At 34.9% G+C, this 18047-nt stretch overlaps 1 protein-coding gene across 1 annotated transcript in view; it reads right to left on the bottom strand.

Moving 5' to 3' along the window:
• LIPI (lipase I) overlaps window positions 1–18047 on the bottom strand; it is a 56234-nt gene that overhangs the window by 19242 nt on the left and 18945 nt on the right. Inside the window, exons 4-8 of the mRNA XM_068968023.1 lie at window positions 15934–16023; window positions 14682–14849; window positions 12868–12972; window positions 5389–5500; window positions 647–823 (exon numbers count right to left, since the gene is read on the bottom strand). Of these exons, the coding sequence (XP_068824124.1) occupies window positions 647–823; window positions 5389–5500; window positions 12868–12972; window positions 14682–14849; window positions 15934–16023 (652 nt within the window). The remainder of the gene's footprint in view (window positions 1–646; window positions 824–5388; window positions 5501–12867; window positions 12973–14681; window positions 14850–15933; window positions 16024–18047) is intronic.

Below are 18047 nucleotides of genomic sequence, written 5' to 3'. Positions count from 1 at the left end.
TTGTAAGTATTTCAGTCAATGGCAAAAGCAAAATTACCCTTTGATTTTTTTCCATTACAGTAACTTTTCACCCATTAACTTTTGAATGACTAAATAGTCTCATGCCAAAAGCTTACAAAATAATTTATAAATTATTTCAAAGAATTTTCTAGCCCCCCTCTGTGAATATAGACCTCATTTAAATGAATATTCTTACCACTTACCATTTTTATCATTTTTATTCTCCAAAAGTTCTTATTTACTATGTTCAACATTCACAAAAAGGTAATTGGGAAATCAAGTATATAAATATAGGAACATAAAGAGAAAGTGTTGCAGTCAACAAAGGAAGAGACGTTTTTAGCAATCCAGAACCCTATTGAAATAACTGTTAAAATGCAGGTTTATGTTTAACTTTTTTCATGTACACTGTATCTCATGAAGTAATTATATATCTTTTTTTTCTCTGCTTGGATAATGTGATTCCAAAATAAATCTCATTTAAGCCAAGAAATTCTATATACCTTTTAGATTGTCTACTGTTTTTATAAAATAATCTAAAATATACAGTAAACATTTGAGGACATGAATTTTTAAACCACTCTTTAGCAAAGGAATATTTTCAAGTTTAAAAGATAACATTGGAATTAGAGTTTAGTTTTCTTACCTTTCTGGATATGTAAGAGATTTTAGCTTGAGAAGCTGAATAGTGTATTTGCACGTGGAACATTGTTGATTTGAGCTTTGAAAATACGCCAAACCAATGCTTGAAATATTTGCAACATCATTTAAAAATTGACCAAGAATCTTGAATTCTTGAAGTTTGTAAAATATTTTGTGCCTCCTAAATATAAAATTTGATATCTCATCATATTAGTAATTTGAAATGTAATACAACTTTAAAATCAATACAACCTTATCAGTGTTAGGTAGAAATACCAATCTTACAGTGAAAAGGCCAAACAATAAAATATGTGACATTTATTAAAATAATATAAACTAATTAAAAACAAGATAAAGTAAAAAGATATGTAACTCCCACACTCAAATATTTGGGGAAAATATTTTGGAGAAAAATTGGGACGTCTTGTCTTTCCGCCTCGGTGTCTAGATTCTACACTTGTCTAAGATTAGAGAATCCGTATTTTGCTACTTTCTATTGGCCCCTGAACAGCTATCACCATTCTTTGAATGGACTGGACCACAAATAATAATCCTTTCCTGTTCTGTGCCACTCTGTCATATCATGGGTCTGCCTGCCTCTAAAGGAAAGAACAAGAGAGGAGGAGGGAAAATAAGAAAGAAGAGGAGGAGGAAAGAAAGGGAAGGAGGAGGGGAGAGAGGATGGGTGGGAGACATGAAGGAAAGAAGGAAGGAAGGAGAGAAGAGAAGGAAAGGGGAGCAGGGAAGGGAAAGGAAAAGTAGAGGACCGGAAATTTTTTTAAAAATCTGTTAAAGAAGTTCTTTGTTTGAGGCAACTGTCACACACAGAACGGCTGAAAAGCAACCGGCGGCACACCCAGCACTTGTGCCATCTTATATTTGGCCTGTTGCCTTCTCCTTTGGATTCTCCAAAGCATCTAGACCCCAGAAAGTTTGTTATCACTCCCCTCAAAACCCACCCCTGTCAGGGTGACTACCTCCTCTTTCACAGAACATGTCATTGGTCACATCTCTAACTTCTGTCCAAGAACTTATCTAGATTTCTCAGAGATACTTCAAAGTCAGCATATCCAGATGAAAACATGTTGTCTTCTCCACAAAACTCATATCTACTCCATTTACTCCAGATACCGACTGTTTGCTCCTGATCACCACGTCTCTACCTCCAGCTGAGCCCTGTCTAATGAGACCCAGACAACTGTTATTCACCATGTCTACTTGGATATCTCAAGAATGCCTAAAGCTCAGTAAATTCAAATTTAATGACATCTTCCCCAACACTCACCAAAAACCCTATAGCTTAGAAATTTCCTTATAATTTTACATGGAACCACAATGCACTGTCCATACCAGACAACTAGACTTCACCCTTCAGATCATCCTCTCTTTCAACTCCTACATCTAATCTATCCTATGTGCCTACACTCAGTGGGATATCTTGAATCTTCTTTGCATCCATCCTCATTCTCATTTTTTCATTTCCACTGAAAACACTTTATCTCAGGGCATTGTTTTTCTGTGCCTTTATTCTTGCAACAGCATCCTGTCTTTTCACTCTCCAGTCCACTCTGGTCAAACTGTTTTTCCAAAACAAAACCCCAGTCCTGGCTCTATCCAGACTGCCCCAAAGCAAATACTTTATTGGTTTTCATTTGCTCATGTGACTAACATAAAAACCCTTCAACATGTCCTACAAATTCGAATTCCTACAAAATCTAGGTGCTTTCTGTCTCATCATTCTCTTCCTTTCCCTGCCTCTGTTCTCAGACATATTAAAGTTCCTTCAGCTCCTGAAATGGACTACACTTCCTCCTGCTTCAGGAGTTTTGCCTTTGTTGGCCCTCCTGCCTGGAATCAGCAGAGCAGATTAACTTTGGCTCCTCAGTTTTGTCTCAACAAATATAAAAAGTCCTTAGAAAAAGCTTTAGTGACTCCACTATTTAATGTTCCCATACGTTTTAAGGTTTGCCTCTAGACACTTTTCACAGACAGATCTTATTTACATAATTTTATCACTACTCGTTTATTTTATATCCTTTATTAGACTATAAATTTAACGAGGGTAGTATCATGTTTTTCTCATCCTAGCATATTCAGCTCCTGGTACAGTGCCTAGCTCAATATGGTGGTGGTGGTTTAGTCACTAAGTCATGTCTAATTCTTGTGACCCCATGGACTGTAGCCACCAGGCTCCTCAGTCCATGGGATTCTCCAGGGAAGAATACTGGTGTGCATTGCCGTTTCCTTCTCCAGGGCTCAATATAGATATTAAAAGTTAGTTTGGAAACGGAAATAGTGAACATCATTATTTTATTTGTATTATGTACAGGAAGTTCCCCACATACGAATCTTCAAGTTGTGAAGTTTCAAAGACGTGAACATGTGTTCTCATGTCCAGTCACATGTTAGTTCATGTGTCTGGTGTACACTGCCCCATGCATTAATCTTCTACAAGTAGCTGTGCCTAATAAAGTACACAAAAGCACTGTGTAGAGTACAGGAGCACAGCATCGTTATCTCAAGCAGGATGTAAAAAAGCAAGTGTAAAGGCAGCAGAGGTGTAGCTGGTACTACTGTTCTTTTCAAAGTACTGCACTGTAAGATTAAAAATGTCTTTATTTATTTTTGTCTGTTTGTGTTTTATGTATTACTTGTGTGAAAAGTATTATAAACCTTACAGTACAGTACTAGGTAGCCAATTGTGTTAGTTGGGTACCTAGGCTAACTTATGAACATACTCTTGGAATGGAACTTATGAACTTACTCTTATGGAACTCATCCATATGTAGGGAACTTACTGTGTTTGTAAACTCTATCTGCTCTCTAGACTAAAAGTATGAAGGAACAGAAATCTAATTTTCCCTAAATTTGTCCTTAATTTCTAGTATAGTTCAAGAAATGTTATTGAATGGTTATATTGGTTCCTCTCCTTGTATCTCCTAGCTCAGTGAATGACACCATAATTCAAATAGGCACAAAATTTAAAGCTCAAAGTCACTCCTAATCACTGTTCCCTTCACGTTCACATTTAATTAATCACAAAAACAAATCTATTCTATATCCTATATTCCCACTTCCGTTGTCTTGATCCAAGCCCCCATTATCTTTCATATAAATTATTATGATAGCGACCACTCTGCACCTGTTTCACACTAATCTCCCCATTACTTATCATGTGAGGAGTCAATCTAACCTGAATACACAATATTGACACTCGGTTTTAAATCCTATATTGGTATATCAATATATTTGGCATCATATTACAATGTGTAAGTGATTTTTGGTGACATGGTAAAAAAAAAAAAAAGCTATATCATTCAGTATAAAGAGAGCAGAACACATTTGCAAAAATATCCTAATTTGCTAAGTGAAAAAATAACATATGCATGCACAGGGCCATATATAAGAATAAGAAAGAGGAGGAAAAGGAAGAGATTGGGGTGGAAGGGAAGGAGAAACAGGAGGAGGAGGGGAAGGAGAAAGAGGAATGGTTATAAACTAACTGGTAAATGGGAGTATCCCTGCATGATGTAATTATAGATTATTTTCACTTTCTACTGTATAGCACATTTTCTCCAGCAAGAAAATACTCCTATTTTAATTTTGAAAAGGGAAGTAAAAGATCATTTAAAAGTTTCTTACTCCCATGGCATCTAAAACAGTTAATATCCCAAAGCATGACTAAATTCATTAGCAAAGAATTATTAATAGAAAAACATTAAGGCCATTGGTCAGGCTTAGATGGACAGATTTACCTTGCGTATGGGTTTCATATTTTCACATTTTTTATGAAAAACGTACTCATCAGGTGTTTGAATAAAATGCATCAGTATTTAAAATAGTATTCTGCACAGAACATGATTCTTTGAAATCAAGACTCATAATGTGTTTGCCTCCTGAACAAGCTTGAAACAACTGCTCTAGGACCGCAGTCTGTGTGCTGTTACTGAACTCAGCCACTTTCTATCTGCATGCCTTTGAAAGCACCCTCATCCATTCCCTGATGATAATACCATCCTTTTGAACATTTCCTTGCTTCTCCCTCTGGACTCCCATAGCTCATGAGTGTTCTGTTACTCTAAGACTCATTACCGAAGCCTATAATTATGCATTAGTCTACTTCAGTATTCTGTGACCTCCTCGAGAATGGTCACATTGCTATTTCAGTTTGGATCCCCATTATTTAGTGAAACACCTGAATACATTTGGTTGGTGCTAAATAACACTTGTTAAATAAGTAAATTTAAAAGCTAACAGAGCATGTGTCTGATAAGAAAAAGTAATGAATCACAAATATGTGTGTGCATGGGTATATACATATATACACAATTTTAAGCAATTTAAAGTAATAAACTATTGGGTTGGTCAAAAAAGTTCACTTGGGTTTTTCCACAAGATGTTACAGAAAAATCTGGAAGAACGTTTTTGGCCAACTCAATATTATGGAATAATATCAATAGTTATTATAACAAATCCTAGCAGTGCTCAAAATTAGGTGGAAAGTTTTTTTATTTTAACTCTTGCAGTAGCTAGATGTATAACATGAACAAATTATTTCATTTCTTCCATATTTTGTATCTCCACTCATAGAGTGAGTGAATTAGAATATGACAACCAGAGATCCATTTAATATTTAACAATTTAAGACTCACTGCATAGAAAATTTATATTGCTTGGATTATCTTGCAAGGTGGATGCTTGAGAAAATATATCTTACAAAAGAAAGAGACACTAAATCATACTTACTCATAGAGCCTTGGCTCTTCAGCAATTCCGAGTTGGTTTAATAATTTAAATGTAACATAGCCATCCTTCATATTTTTATCCAGAACAATTATACTGAGAACAAAATAATAGGCTACAAAACAAAAATGTGGAATGCAATTCATGTTATTTTTAAAACTTTATTTTGGTGCAGGTATGCATGTAAATATATATTTATATAATCTAGGCACATATTATATCTGCAAATAATATTGAGAGGCACTCATTTGGTACACAAGTAATAGATTTTCCCTTTTGTTAAATTTTCACTAGTCTTGAAAAAATGAGGAATGAATGCTTACCAGTCAGTCATGAGTATAGTGAAAAGCTGGTCAAATAATCCATAAATACTAACTGGTCTCAAAACCAAAAAATATCAGAATTTAGGTCAATTAATTTTTCTCTATCAGTACATCTAAGGTAAGTATTATAAGGTTCCTTAATTATATGATTAATAGTCCTACCTATATTTGCTTGACAAATATAATTCCTAATTTCACTTGCTGTTTAGGAATGACAGTAAAATTGTTATTTCATCAGTAAGTCATGTGCAATTCTTTTGTGACTCCATGGACCATGGCCTGCCAGGCTCCTCTGTCCATGGGATTTTCCAAGCAAGAAGACTGGAGTGGGTTGCCATTTCATTCTCCAGGGGATCTTCCCAAGCCAGGGATGGAACCCTCATCTCCTGCACTGACAGACGGATTCTTTACCACTGAGCCACCAGGGAAGCCAGACAATAAAATTAGACAATCCTATATAGAGTGAGATCACAGTATCTCTTTTTCAAAATGTCATTACAAAAATTGATACAACTTTCAGAGGAAAAGATGCTGAACTCATCCCTTTACCCATTATTGTCTGGGCTACACAGAAATTTCCTACTCTCTGTGAATTTTCCCAAGTATTGTGCAAAACTCTTGGAAGACAATGTATATAAACAGAATGTGGAATAGATGAACTTTTCTTCTGAGATACATATGTACAAAAATTGTGCATGTTAGCTGTTAAATGTTTCTATTAAACAGCTAAGAGTACTTAGATCCTTAGTACACCTCAAAGTAATTGGCCCTTATCAATTGATAGCACAAAAGACATAAAGGAACACTTTTTACTTTTCAGTGACTGCCCAGCATTAGATAAAATATCTTGGTCCCCTCACCCAAAAAAGTGGGTACTCATACTGCTCAGATGATTCCTGGAAGTATGATATATTGAGATGTTACATAATTATCCTGACTCCTGGTATAATTACATAGAAATTCTGGGTTAAAATTCATAAATTAGATATATAACCAAGCACAGATGAAGAAAGACCAAATACTAGGAGGCAGCAATGAAGAGAAATTAAAGGCAAGTCTCAAGAATTGAAGCCCTGGGTCTCTAAAGGACTTGAGAACTGGTTGTAGCATGGAGACAGAGACGGAAGTGTCAACTTCCATGCAACACTGAGGGATGGAGCCTAAATGAAAAACCCTGCACAGAGTCAGGGACCGTAACTCTCTACTTTGTCATTGAAAGAGAAACTTGGAAAATTCTTCCTACTGGTTGTGTATTAGTCTTAAGTGGAAAAAAAAAAATTCCCTGAGACTAAAATAAACTCCAGGTAACAGAATTTAAATTTACAAGTCCCTATTGGTTAAGGAGTTACATAAATTTACATGAAAAATCCTCCAGGGTTATGGTACATAAATTCTGGAAAAAACAAAATCCACCTTGTTTTGAAGGGAGAATTTTGAAGAGCAGAGTGATGAGAGTTTTCTACGATAAAATGTGGCATGAATATTTATTTTGAAATAACACACACATTTTTCATTTAATTTTAATAGAGACTTGGATTCAATATCGAGACTAGAAAATGATAATAAATCATGACTAAATTATTAGATGAATAAATAAATATATATACACATATATAAGTTTAACCAGAAGAAAACAATAGATTATTTAAATTAACAGATTAATAAATACATATATACATATATAAGTGTAACAAGAATAAAACTGTAGATTATCTCCATTAGATTACTAATAAATGAAAATATAAATTTATATTAAAACAAGATAATTACTATCTTTAAAGTATTCAATGAAAATGACTCTCAGTGTAGAATTCTATTCTGGACTAAAATTGCACTCCAGAGTAAGAAAACGATAAGGACATTTTCAGGGAAACAAACTGAGAGACATTACTTAGTGAAAAGTTGTTAAGGATCTATTTTAGCAAGATAAAGATTAAGTCCAAAAGGAAGGAGATGAGGAGGGAAAAAAGGACAAATTAAAATGTAGAAAACTGAAAGTGGTAAATATAAGTAAACATCTGATTAATGATAATATTCATAATTATTCTTTGTTAAATAAGTGAAATAAAATACTACAGAATATATATTAAAGATAGAAAAAAAAGCACAAGATTTAAAGGCTTTATGAAATAAATTGTTGTTGTGTCAGAATCGGATAAATGTCTGTGAGGCAAAAAATGATGCATTTCTAATTATGAAGCAAAAAAAATAACCAAGTCACCAGGAAAATATGAAAATCCTGAAACTATATAGCTAAAACTCACAGCTTCAGAATACATAAAGCTAAAACCTAAACAATGTAACTCCTGCTAAAATAAAAGATTTAAACAGCATTTGAATTGTCACATAGAGAAAATGTCCACGATGTGACTGAAAATTATCTGTTATACCAAGAACAAAGAAAATCACAACTCTGGTGAGAAAAGACAATAACTAATGCCAGCGCTGAGATGAATTAGATGCTGGGAAAATCTGACAAGGATTTTAAAGGAACCATCATAAAAATGCTTCAGAGTCAGAGGCTGCTGAAAAAAGATGAAGGAATAGAAAAATCTCAGCCAAGAAATAGACACTATAAAAGAAAATAAAGTAGACATTACATAAATGACAGCTACCATAATGGACTCAGAACTTGTGGGATAGTCTCAGTAGTAGAGTGGAAATAATAGAGGACAGAAATCAGTGAACTGGATGACAGATCAATCTGCCGCTCAACCTGAAAACAGAGAAAAAACAGACTGAGAGAAAAATGGACAGAGCCCCAGGGACCTGTCAGACTATAGCAAAAAAAATTATAATCAAGCTTCAGAACACTAAAAGGAAACAGAAAAATATCCTGAAAGCGGCCAAAGAGAAATGATGTGTTATCTACAGAACAACCAATTGAGTTACAATGAATCTGAAACCACAGAGGCCAAAAAGAAGTGATAACAACACTTTTCAAGTGCTGAAAGAAGGAACTCAACTCTAATTCTTATACACAGAAAAACTATACTTTGAGAATAAAGGAGGAATAGAGACATTTTCAAAGAAAACGAATTTCTCTTTAGCAGATTCATTCTTACATATTGTGAGAAACAACACAGAGGAATTGATGAAGTAAATAATTCTGGAGTATCAGAAACAAAAAGGGGAAAATGGGAAAAGAAAAAATATGGGTACACACAATAAAGTGGGCTTTTCTGGTAGCTCAGACTGTAAAGAATCTGCGTGCAGTGAGGGAGGCCTGGGTTAAATCCCTGGATTGGGAAGATCCCCTGAAGAAGGGAATGGCAGCCCACTTCAGTATTCTTGCCTGGAGAATTCCATGGACAGGGGAGCCTGGCGGGCTACAGACCATGGGGTCGCAGAGGACTGAGTGACTAGCACCTTCACAATAAATTATCCTTACCCTTGTGAATTTATATCATATTTGATACTTAAATAAAAATTATCACATGATCTGATATTCGAGATAATAATATTAAAAAGTGGAGAATGTAAAGTAACCTAAATGGAAGTGAAGTTCTCACATTTCACTTGAAGTGATAAATATTGATACCAGTAGACTGTGAAAACTCACATATGTATATTTAATGGTAGTAGACCTCCCCAAATATGTCCATGTCCTAATCTCTGGACTTGTGAATATGTTACCTGAAATGTCAAAGAATAATTAAGAATGCAAATGGAATTAAGGTTGCTAATAAGCTGCCCTTAGAAGAGAGGGGTTATCTTGAATTACCCAAGTAGGCATAATACAGTTCCAAAGATTGTAATCACCAAGCCTTAAAGGTGGAAGAGGAGGACAGAAGAAGAGAATCAGAAAAAGAGTTACAATGCAGCAGGATGGTCAAAGTGATTGCTCCTTCTTTATTCTTCTTTGTAATAATTATTTTAGATATTCTAAGATATGTGCTTTTCAATATAAATTTAAAACAAGATTGTCTATGTTTAAAGGAACACATATAATTATATAACTGTTAGAAAAAAAATTGAGTGAAAATCTTTAGGACTGAGGGCTCATCAAAGAGTTCTTAGATGTCAAAAGAATATTCCTTGGAAAAAAAAGTGATAAATTAGACTTCATCAAAAGTAAACCCTTTTGTCCTTGTGAAAGCCCTTGTGAGGAAGATGAAATGACACTCAAGTTTCAAACTAGGAAAAAATATTGGCAGACCAAATCTTCAACAAGGAAAGAAGGACTACCAATAAAAATATATGAAGAACCCTCAAAAGCCAATAGTTTAAAAAATCCAATTGGAAAATGAGCAAAAGACTCAAACACAGTTCACCATACAGAGAAGTTATGTAAACTCATAAGCCATTAGGGTGACAAAAATTAAAACCTTAACAAGATAATGACAACACCAAATGCTAGTAAGAAATCACTCATTAGATCACTCATACTTTGCTGCGGGTAATATAAGATGGTCAGCCATGCTAAAAAGTTCTCAATTTCTTATAAGGCTAAATGTGAATTTAACTTCTGATTCTTTATTTATATTCCTGAGACTTTATACCAGAGAAATTATAAGTTCACATGAAAACTTGTATACAAATAGCCAAAGTAACTTTAATATAATAGCCCAACCTAAAAACATCCCTAATGTTCTACAACATATGAATAATAAAACAAACTTTAGTGCATACATGCCATGGAATACTATTCAGCAATAAAAAGGAATGAATTATTGATACTTGGCACAATACAAATGAACCTCCAGAAATTATGCTGAGTTTAAAAAGTTCAGTTAAAAAGTAACATAATGAATGCTGCTGTTGCTGCTGCTGCTGCTAAGTCGCTTCAATTGTGTCCGACTCCATGCAACCCCATAGACAGCAGCCCACCAGGCTCCCCTGTCCTTGGGATTCTCCAGGCAAGAACACTGGAGTGGATTGCCACTTCCTTCTCCAATGCATGAAGGTGAAAAGTGAAAGTGAAGTCACTCAATCATGTTTGACTCTTAGTGACCCCATGAACTGCAGCCTACCAGGCTCCTCCGTCCATGGAATTTTCCAGACAAGAGTACTGGAGTGGGTTGCCATTGCCTTCTCCGAACATAGTGAATAATTCCCTTTATATAACATTTTTCAAAATGACAAATTTTTAGGAATATATTAATGGATGTCAAGGATTAGAAACAGCAGGATATGAAGGTGGTATTAATATTTATAGCTATAAAAGTGCCACCCAAGAGGTCTGATAGTGATGGAACATTTCAATATCTTCACTGGGATGATAGATACAGAGCTCTATATTTGATGGTTAAGTTATAGAGAACTAGACACACACACACACACACACACACACACCACTGAGGAAATGTAAATAAGATGGATGGATTGTAGCAATATCGTGTGATAGCTGGACATGACTCAGCGACTGAATTGAGTGATATATTTATTCTATAGTGTTACAAAATTTTACAACTGAATAAAGTGTACACTGGATCCCTCTGCATTGGTTCTTACATCTGCATGTGAATCTAAATTTCATTCAATAAAAATTTTAATGAAAAAAATGGATGAGCCCAATTCTGAATTTGAAAGAGCCTCTTGAGGGCAGGAAAGGAAAGTGAAAAAGCCTGCTTAAATTTCAACATTCAGAAAAACTAAGATCATGGCATTTGGTCCCATCACTTTATGGCATATAAATGAGGGAAAAGTGGAAATAGTGGCAGATTTTGTATTATTGGGCTCCAATCACTGTTGACAGTGACTGCAGCTACAAAATTAAAAGACACTTGCTCTTTGGAAGAAAAGCTGTGACAAACCTAACAATGTATCAAAAAGCAAAGACCTCCTTGATGACAAAGCTCCACATAGTCAAAGCTATGGTTTTTCCAGTAGTCATGTCTGGATGAGAGAGCTGCACCATAAAGAAGGCTGATCGCTGAAGAATTGATACTGCTGAACTCTAGTGTTGGGAGAGGCCTTTGGACAGCAAGGATATCAAACCAATCAATCCTAACGAAGAGCAACCCTGAATATTCATAGAAGCACTGATAATGAAGATGAAGCTTCAGTACTTTGGCCACCTGATGGGAAGAGCCACCTCATTGGAAAAGATCCTGATGCTAGGAAAGATCGAGGGTAGGAGGAGAAAGGGGTGACAAAGGATGAGATGGTTGGATGGCATCACTGATTCAATGGACATGAGTTTGAGCAAACTCCAGGATATAGTGAAAGACAGGGAAGCCTGGTATGCTGCAGCCCATGGGGTTGCAGAGTCGGACACGACTTAGTGACTGAACAATTCTGAATAACAGGACACCTCAAAAACATTTAAAATTCTTAAAAATTGATAACAACTTTGACTGCAAAATATCTACAGTGGAGGTGAGGTGAAGTCGCTCAGTCGTGTTCGACTCTTTGCGACCCCATGGACTGTAGCCTATCAGGCTCCTCCCTCCATGGGATTCTCCAGGCAAGAGTACTGGAGTGGGTTGCCATTGCCTTCTCCAGGAGATCTTCTCAACCCAGGGATCGAACCCGGGTCTCCCGCATTCCAGGCGGATGCTTTAACCTCTAAGCCACCAGGGAAGCCCATACCTACAATAACTGACCAAAAATATCTTATTGGGTCTATTTCAAATATTTATTCCTCAGGAACCAGAATCAATGGCAAACTTATGGTAACGTATTTCATAATATTTTCATATAATAGTGTTTGCTTTATTTAAACCACTTTAAGCTCCTGATTGCTAAACAGAATAATTTTACTTTTTTTTAATACTTCCTCATAAATCTAATTATTTAATAAGTTTCTGAGATTTTCTCCTGTTCTCCAAATTTTCTCTTATTTAACTCTAAATAAATTGGGAAGATTATTATTTACTTGCACATTTTGTATTTATATAATTTAGTTTCAGTTTCCAAAGGGGAGCTAATAGTGTAGATAGATGTCTTAAACTCTGTGAGTTGTTATATGCTGACATAACACTAAACATGGGAGAATAGTCATGGAAATTGAGGGGAAAACAAAAGACATTGATTGTTTTTTGGAAGAATATTACCCAAAGCATATGCTCATTTTATTTGCATTTGTACAACTGACCCTCTAGCAAATTTTAAAGTTCCTTGAAAGCACATAATGAAATTTGCATTTCGGATAAAAATTGAAATTAGTGTATAAAAACTAATAATTAGTTCATTTGTTAAAAAAATGTTAACTTACTACAGAATGGATTTGTTCCAACAGTATCCAAAAATACAGTCGTCCTGAGAGTTGTGTTTTCTATCCTTTCTTTCAAAATATCTTTCCATAGCTCAGTTTGATAACCTGAGATTTGAGAAATAGAATATTAGTCACTGAATTTGCATCAAATATAAAATATAAAAACATCTAATTACTGAAAAGAACTAAAGGATCAATGTATTATAATAATAATTACAATTTATGGATTTTTATAACTTAAAATCACTTTTCAAAGAATTTCACATCCTATTTATTTCAACTATAACAACTCTTAGATTGAAGATTCACAAATAAATCTACACACTGGAAATCATATCAGATCTTTGCATACTCCATATGGTTAAAGTCCATTTGCCAAAGTTTTTATTTATAAGTTGGTAACTTTACCTGAAACTCCTTTTAGTGAATTCAGCAGAATAAACTGATTAGATAAAACTTGAACATAAAATTTAACTCCATGAGCACAGCCTCCAATTCTCTTATATACATATTCATGCTGATACAGCATGTATATGTACACATTATACATACAAGGTATATAGTATAGATATCACCTCTATTATATGTGAAATATATATATCATCTATGCTATTTATATATAATACTATATATTGTATGTATAGTACATATTTCAGATATAAATCTTATTTGTACATATAGAATATGTAATATACACACACATATCTAAGATGCTTCCTACTTCATGTATGTGTCTATTTCTATATTGCTACCTCCGAATTTGAAATCTGAATGCAGTAGACAGAATATTGAATTGAAAATTCAGAGATTTAACTCTAGTTTTCACTTGTGCCCTTAAGCAATCCACATGTTCACCCTGGGTCACAATTTACTTTGGAAAAGCCATAGGACCAGAAAAGCAATCGCCAACATGAGGGCTGAAGAAAACCAATCCCACTAAGATATATTATATAAACTAAAATATATTCTAGACAGAGAGGTCTATGAGGAAATAAGTCTAGCAAAGCCTGCAGATTGCTTGCCTCTTCTAGTGATTCTCTACATTTGTTAGTATATACCTCCTATGAAAGAAAATCACAGGAGGCTGTTTAATTCAGACTTTGTCATTGCTACCCATTTAATTGAAGCTACTTGGCTTTGGAAACATTTCTAGTAGACCTGTCGTCATACAATTAGATGTCTACATGCTCCTGACACACTTGGGGTCTGGTATTGTCTTTGGCAAACACTGAACAAGCAGCCTCTGAGATTCATTTCCAGCTTTAAAATTCTATTTTTATGTGGATTCTTTTTTCCCTATAATTTCCCACAGTCAGCCTTCAGTTCATCAAAAGTTGCAATACTTAACTGTTCTTACCAAGTTTATTGATTTAGAAAGTATAAACCATGGGTGATTCATATCTACTTGCTAAATAACAAATGCTAACCATGGCTCATACCTCTTCTTCACTTCTTAAGACTTCCCTTAAAAATACAAAGTAACAGCATCACTAAATAAGAATAAGTTTCTTTCTTTAGTGGAAACATAGATGGATGATAGATCCTTCTGTGTGTTAAGAACAAGGATCATCAAAAGGCCACCACATGCATACACTACACGCAGCATGGAAAAGAGGTTGACCAAGTTCCTGTCACTAAGAACCTTAAAAACATTTACTAGGAAATGAATTATTTTCTCTGTCCTACAGAAGACTTTTCCAACAAATGTTAGTATATTAACAAGTAAACATGAAAGCTTCCAGCAGAAAATAATAACACAATTATGTTGTTCACTTTCCACAAAGAATTAGAGTAATTATAACAATCTCTCTTACCTAGTTTAGGACATGATTTTTCCTTAAAGTCAGCACAATCCGCACATAAACCAGTCTTATAATCTTTGTATGAACGACAAGAAAATGAAATAAAATTGCAGCTCGTTTCCAAAGCTGCCATGAATAAGTAAACTGCTCTCTGGTGGTCACATTTAATAAATTCAAGTCCTTAAGTGTTAAAAATCAAGCAGTTAGATCAAGTTCAAGTAAATTAGAAAAAAAATTAAAGATTAAATTCTACCTAATTCTGTGCACTGTATGAATATCACAGTGCTGACTACAATGCAGTTTTATCTCAGGCAACTTAATAAATGGTACCAATGAAAGCTTAAATATAGTATGCCTTTTACATGAAACATATAAGAAAATTTTCTAAAGTAATTAAAGTAGCAAAAATGTTTAATTTCAGTACTTTGACAAATTACACACACAGGGCTACCATATTTAATTATTAGTGTACTCATCACTCCCTTCTAAACTCTCACCCCTAACATTCCTACTCAATGTCAAAGATACCTATGCAAACAGGTGACATTAAAGATTTATCATGTCCCTTTCCTTTCCTAACTTCTCACATTCCTGTTCCTTTGATTAAACTACTCTAGTTTTTGTGAACTTTAAAGATGTGGTTCTTGACCAGTTCCCACTGTAGATCTCAGGACATTTCTCACTGTGGCTCTAAAGTAAGCCAACTTCCACACAGAGAGCAGTTGTTTAGCTCTTTATGTACAGAATGACCAAGTGCAAAAGTTCACAATCTGTGAATAACACACAATAAAACTATGGTAATGTTTGGAGAAGAAAATGGCAACCCACTCCAGCATTCTTGCCTGGGAAACCCCATGGACAGAGGAGCCTGGTGGGTTATAGTCTATGGGGTCACAAAACAGTCAGTCACAACTTAGCAACTAAACAACAACAACAATGGTAAAAATTAAATCCTGAAACCAAAATTGTGTTATATGATACTTTGGCTACACATGCTTCTTCACTGACATAACTTCTAATGTTTAAACTGATAAACTCAAAATGTTGAGACTATAAGATAATAGGTTTCATCCACAATCAAATGAGATGTCTACTGTCAACATTTATGAACTCAGAAGGATCAAATTAGACCATTTCCACCAGTAACTCCTGAATAATGAGCAGTGGTGAAAAACTGTTGACCACAGATTAAAAAGGAAAAAAACGGATTTTCTTTCATTCTTTTGAAGCATGCACAATTTATTCTAAAATATTTTTTGTATACCTGAAAAAATTGATTTAGGACAGCCAGGTTGCTTTTTACCTCCATTTGGATAAAAATCGATATGTCCCAAGGGTTGTTTAATGCCTAAACCTGAGAAGAAAAGACCCAAGAATCACAAAGTATGTATAATCAGTTCAGCAACACATATAAAACAAAGTTTCCTATAAAATTCATTGACAGTAACTCAAAATGTGAATTGAAAATAAAAATCTCTTTTTCAAAAGATGACTTTTTTTGGTATCATTTCCTCAATTTAACATCTCATGCAAATTATATTTCATTAATTTAATACATTTACATGTGATCAGTGTATTATGGGCCCATAACAGTTCTTTGTGTTATGAATATATCAATACAACTGAAAAAGGAAGAGCAAAAAATACTCATTGTAGTGGAAATTACATCCTAGTGGAAGAAAGACATCATAAACAAGTAAAAATGCAGTATGTCAGATAATAATAAGTGCTACAGAGAAAAATTAAGCAGAATAAGGGACAGTGAATGTGGCAGGTTGCACTTTTAAATAGTTTGGGAAATTTCTTACTGATGAGGTGAGAATTGAACAAAGATGTGAAGTGTGAAGGATGTGAGTGAGGCAGAATCAAGCAGATATCTGTGAGCATATGGGCTATTTAAAGAATCCAGTTTATCTGGTATAACATGTGAGAGAGAGCACTGGAGGAAATGAAGCTAAGTCATTTAGGACTTTTTAGGTGTGATCTTTCACTCTCATTCTGGATAATAATGCATAGCATTTGATGCTAGACTCACTAACTGGAAAAATCAAAAGATGCTACTTCAACTGGAACAAGTTGGGCCAGAGTGACATGAAACATGTAGCTATGATTTAAGAATGTCTGTATACATTCATCCATTGGCATCCATGCGGTATTGGTTCCAGGAACTCCCCTCCATCTCCCACTCTCCCACAGAGACATGAAAATTTGAGGATGCTCAAGTCTGTTATACAAAATGGTACAACACAGTCATCCCCACTTGCCCATAAGTCCCACATTCATGCATATGGACAGCCAACTGTATCTGTAGAACCTTGGGACATTAGGGGAGGTGCAATTTCTAGGTATATTAACCAATATGGGGTCTGTAACCTAGGGGAGCCATAGAAATTAAAAAAAAAAAAAAGGTAGCAAGCTCAGAATATTTGGGACTGTGATCTAACTGCCAAGTAAGATAACAGTGCTTTGGCTTGGGTTTCAAGAAATTTCCTACAACACAATGAACTCTTCAGAGAGATCAGCAATAGACTGAGCACAGCAAAGATAAATACTTGGGTCTGACAGTAAGGATCAAGATGCAGCTACTTGATTTAGTTCTAGTTACTATCAGAACAAGATAACAGCCCTGCATTACCAGGGCATGGGGACAGTGGGCATTGAGCATTACAGGGAAGGGGATACAGGGTATAAGGAGAGACAAAAGGCAACTTGGGTGACTTCCTCAGAATTCCCTGGAATCCAGGGAAGTGCATGTAGGATTTGATTGTGTCAGCGGGGAGGATAAACTAACCAACTCCTCCTCCCATCCCATCCCCCACTTAGCTTGTAGAATTTTAGTAAGGAAGAACAGTCTTCTAAATGTAACCCCCAATAAGCCCAATAATTTTGGAGATCTTTAAAAATTCTTCATATTTGAACTCATCATAAGAGTTCTGAAACTAGGGGGCTTCAGGTTTAGAGCCATCGTTTTCTCCAATCTGCATCTGAAGTAGAATCAAAACTAAGAAGACTGCTCAGGAATCAGGAAGAAGCAAAAGATATTTATTATTAACTTACAAGTAGCCCTTGATTCAGGCATGTGTTTTCCCTTTTATCAGATGGAAGGGGCAGGGCAGTTGAGTCTGCTTGGGCCATTCATTCTCTTGGTTTCAAGAAGGGTGGGGAGAGCAGATATGTTTTTTTTTTTTTAATTTTCTTTTTATTGTAAAATATAACACATACATGCAGAAAAGAATATAAGACATAAAACTAAAGATTAATTAATGAATATAAAGCCAACAGCCACTTAGCTACCAAACCAATGTCAGGAAATAACCCAATAACAAGCACCTTACTTTTCTATAAAAATAAAAACCACTTTTTCTTTTCATACTTTTT

Source organism: Capricornis sumatraensis, chromosome 1 (genome assembly GCF_032405125.1).
Source record: "Capricornis sumatraensis isolate serow.1 chromosome 1, serow.2, whole genome shotgun sequence".
Lineage (NCBI taxonomy): Eukaryota > Metazoa > Chordata > Mammalia > Artiodactyla > Bovidae > Capricornis > Capricornis sumatraensis.
This window is presented reverse-complemented; position numbering and strand designations above follow the sequence as displayed.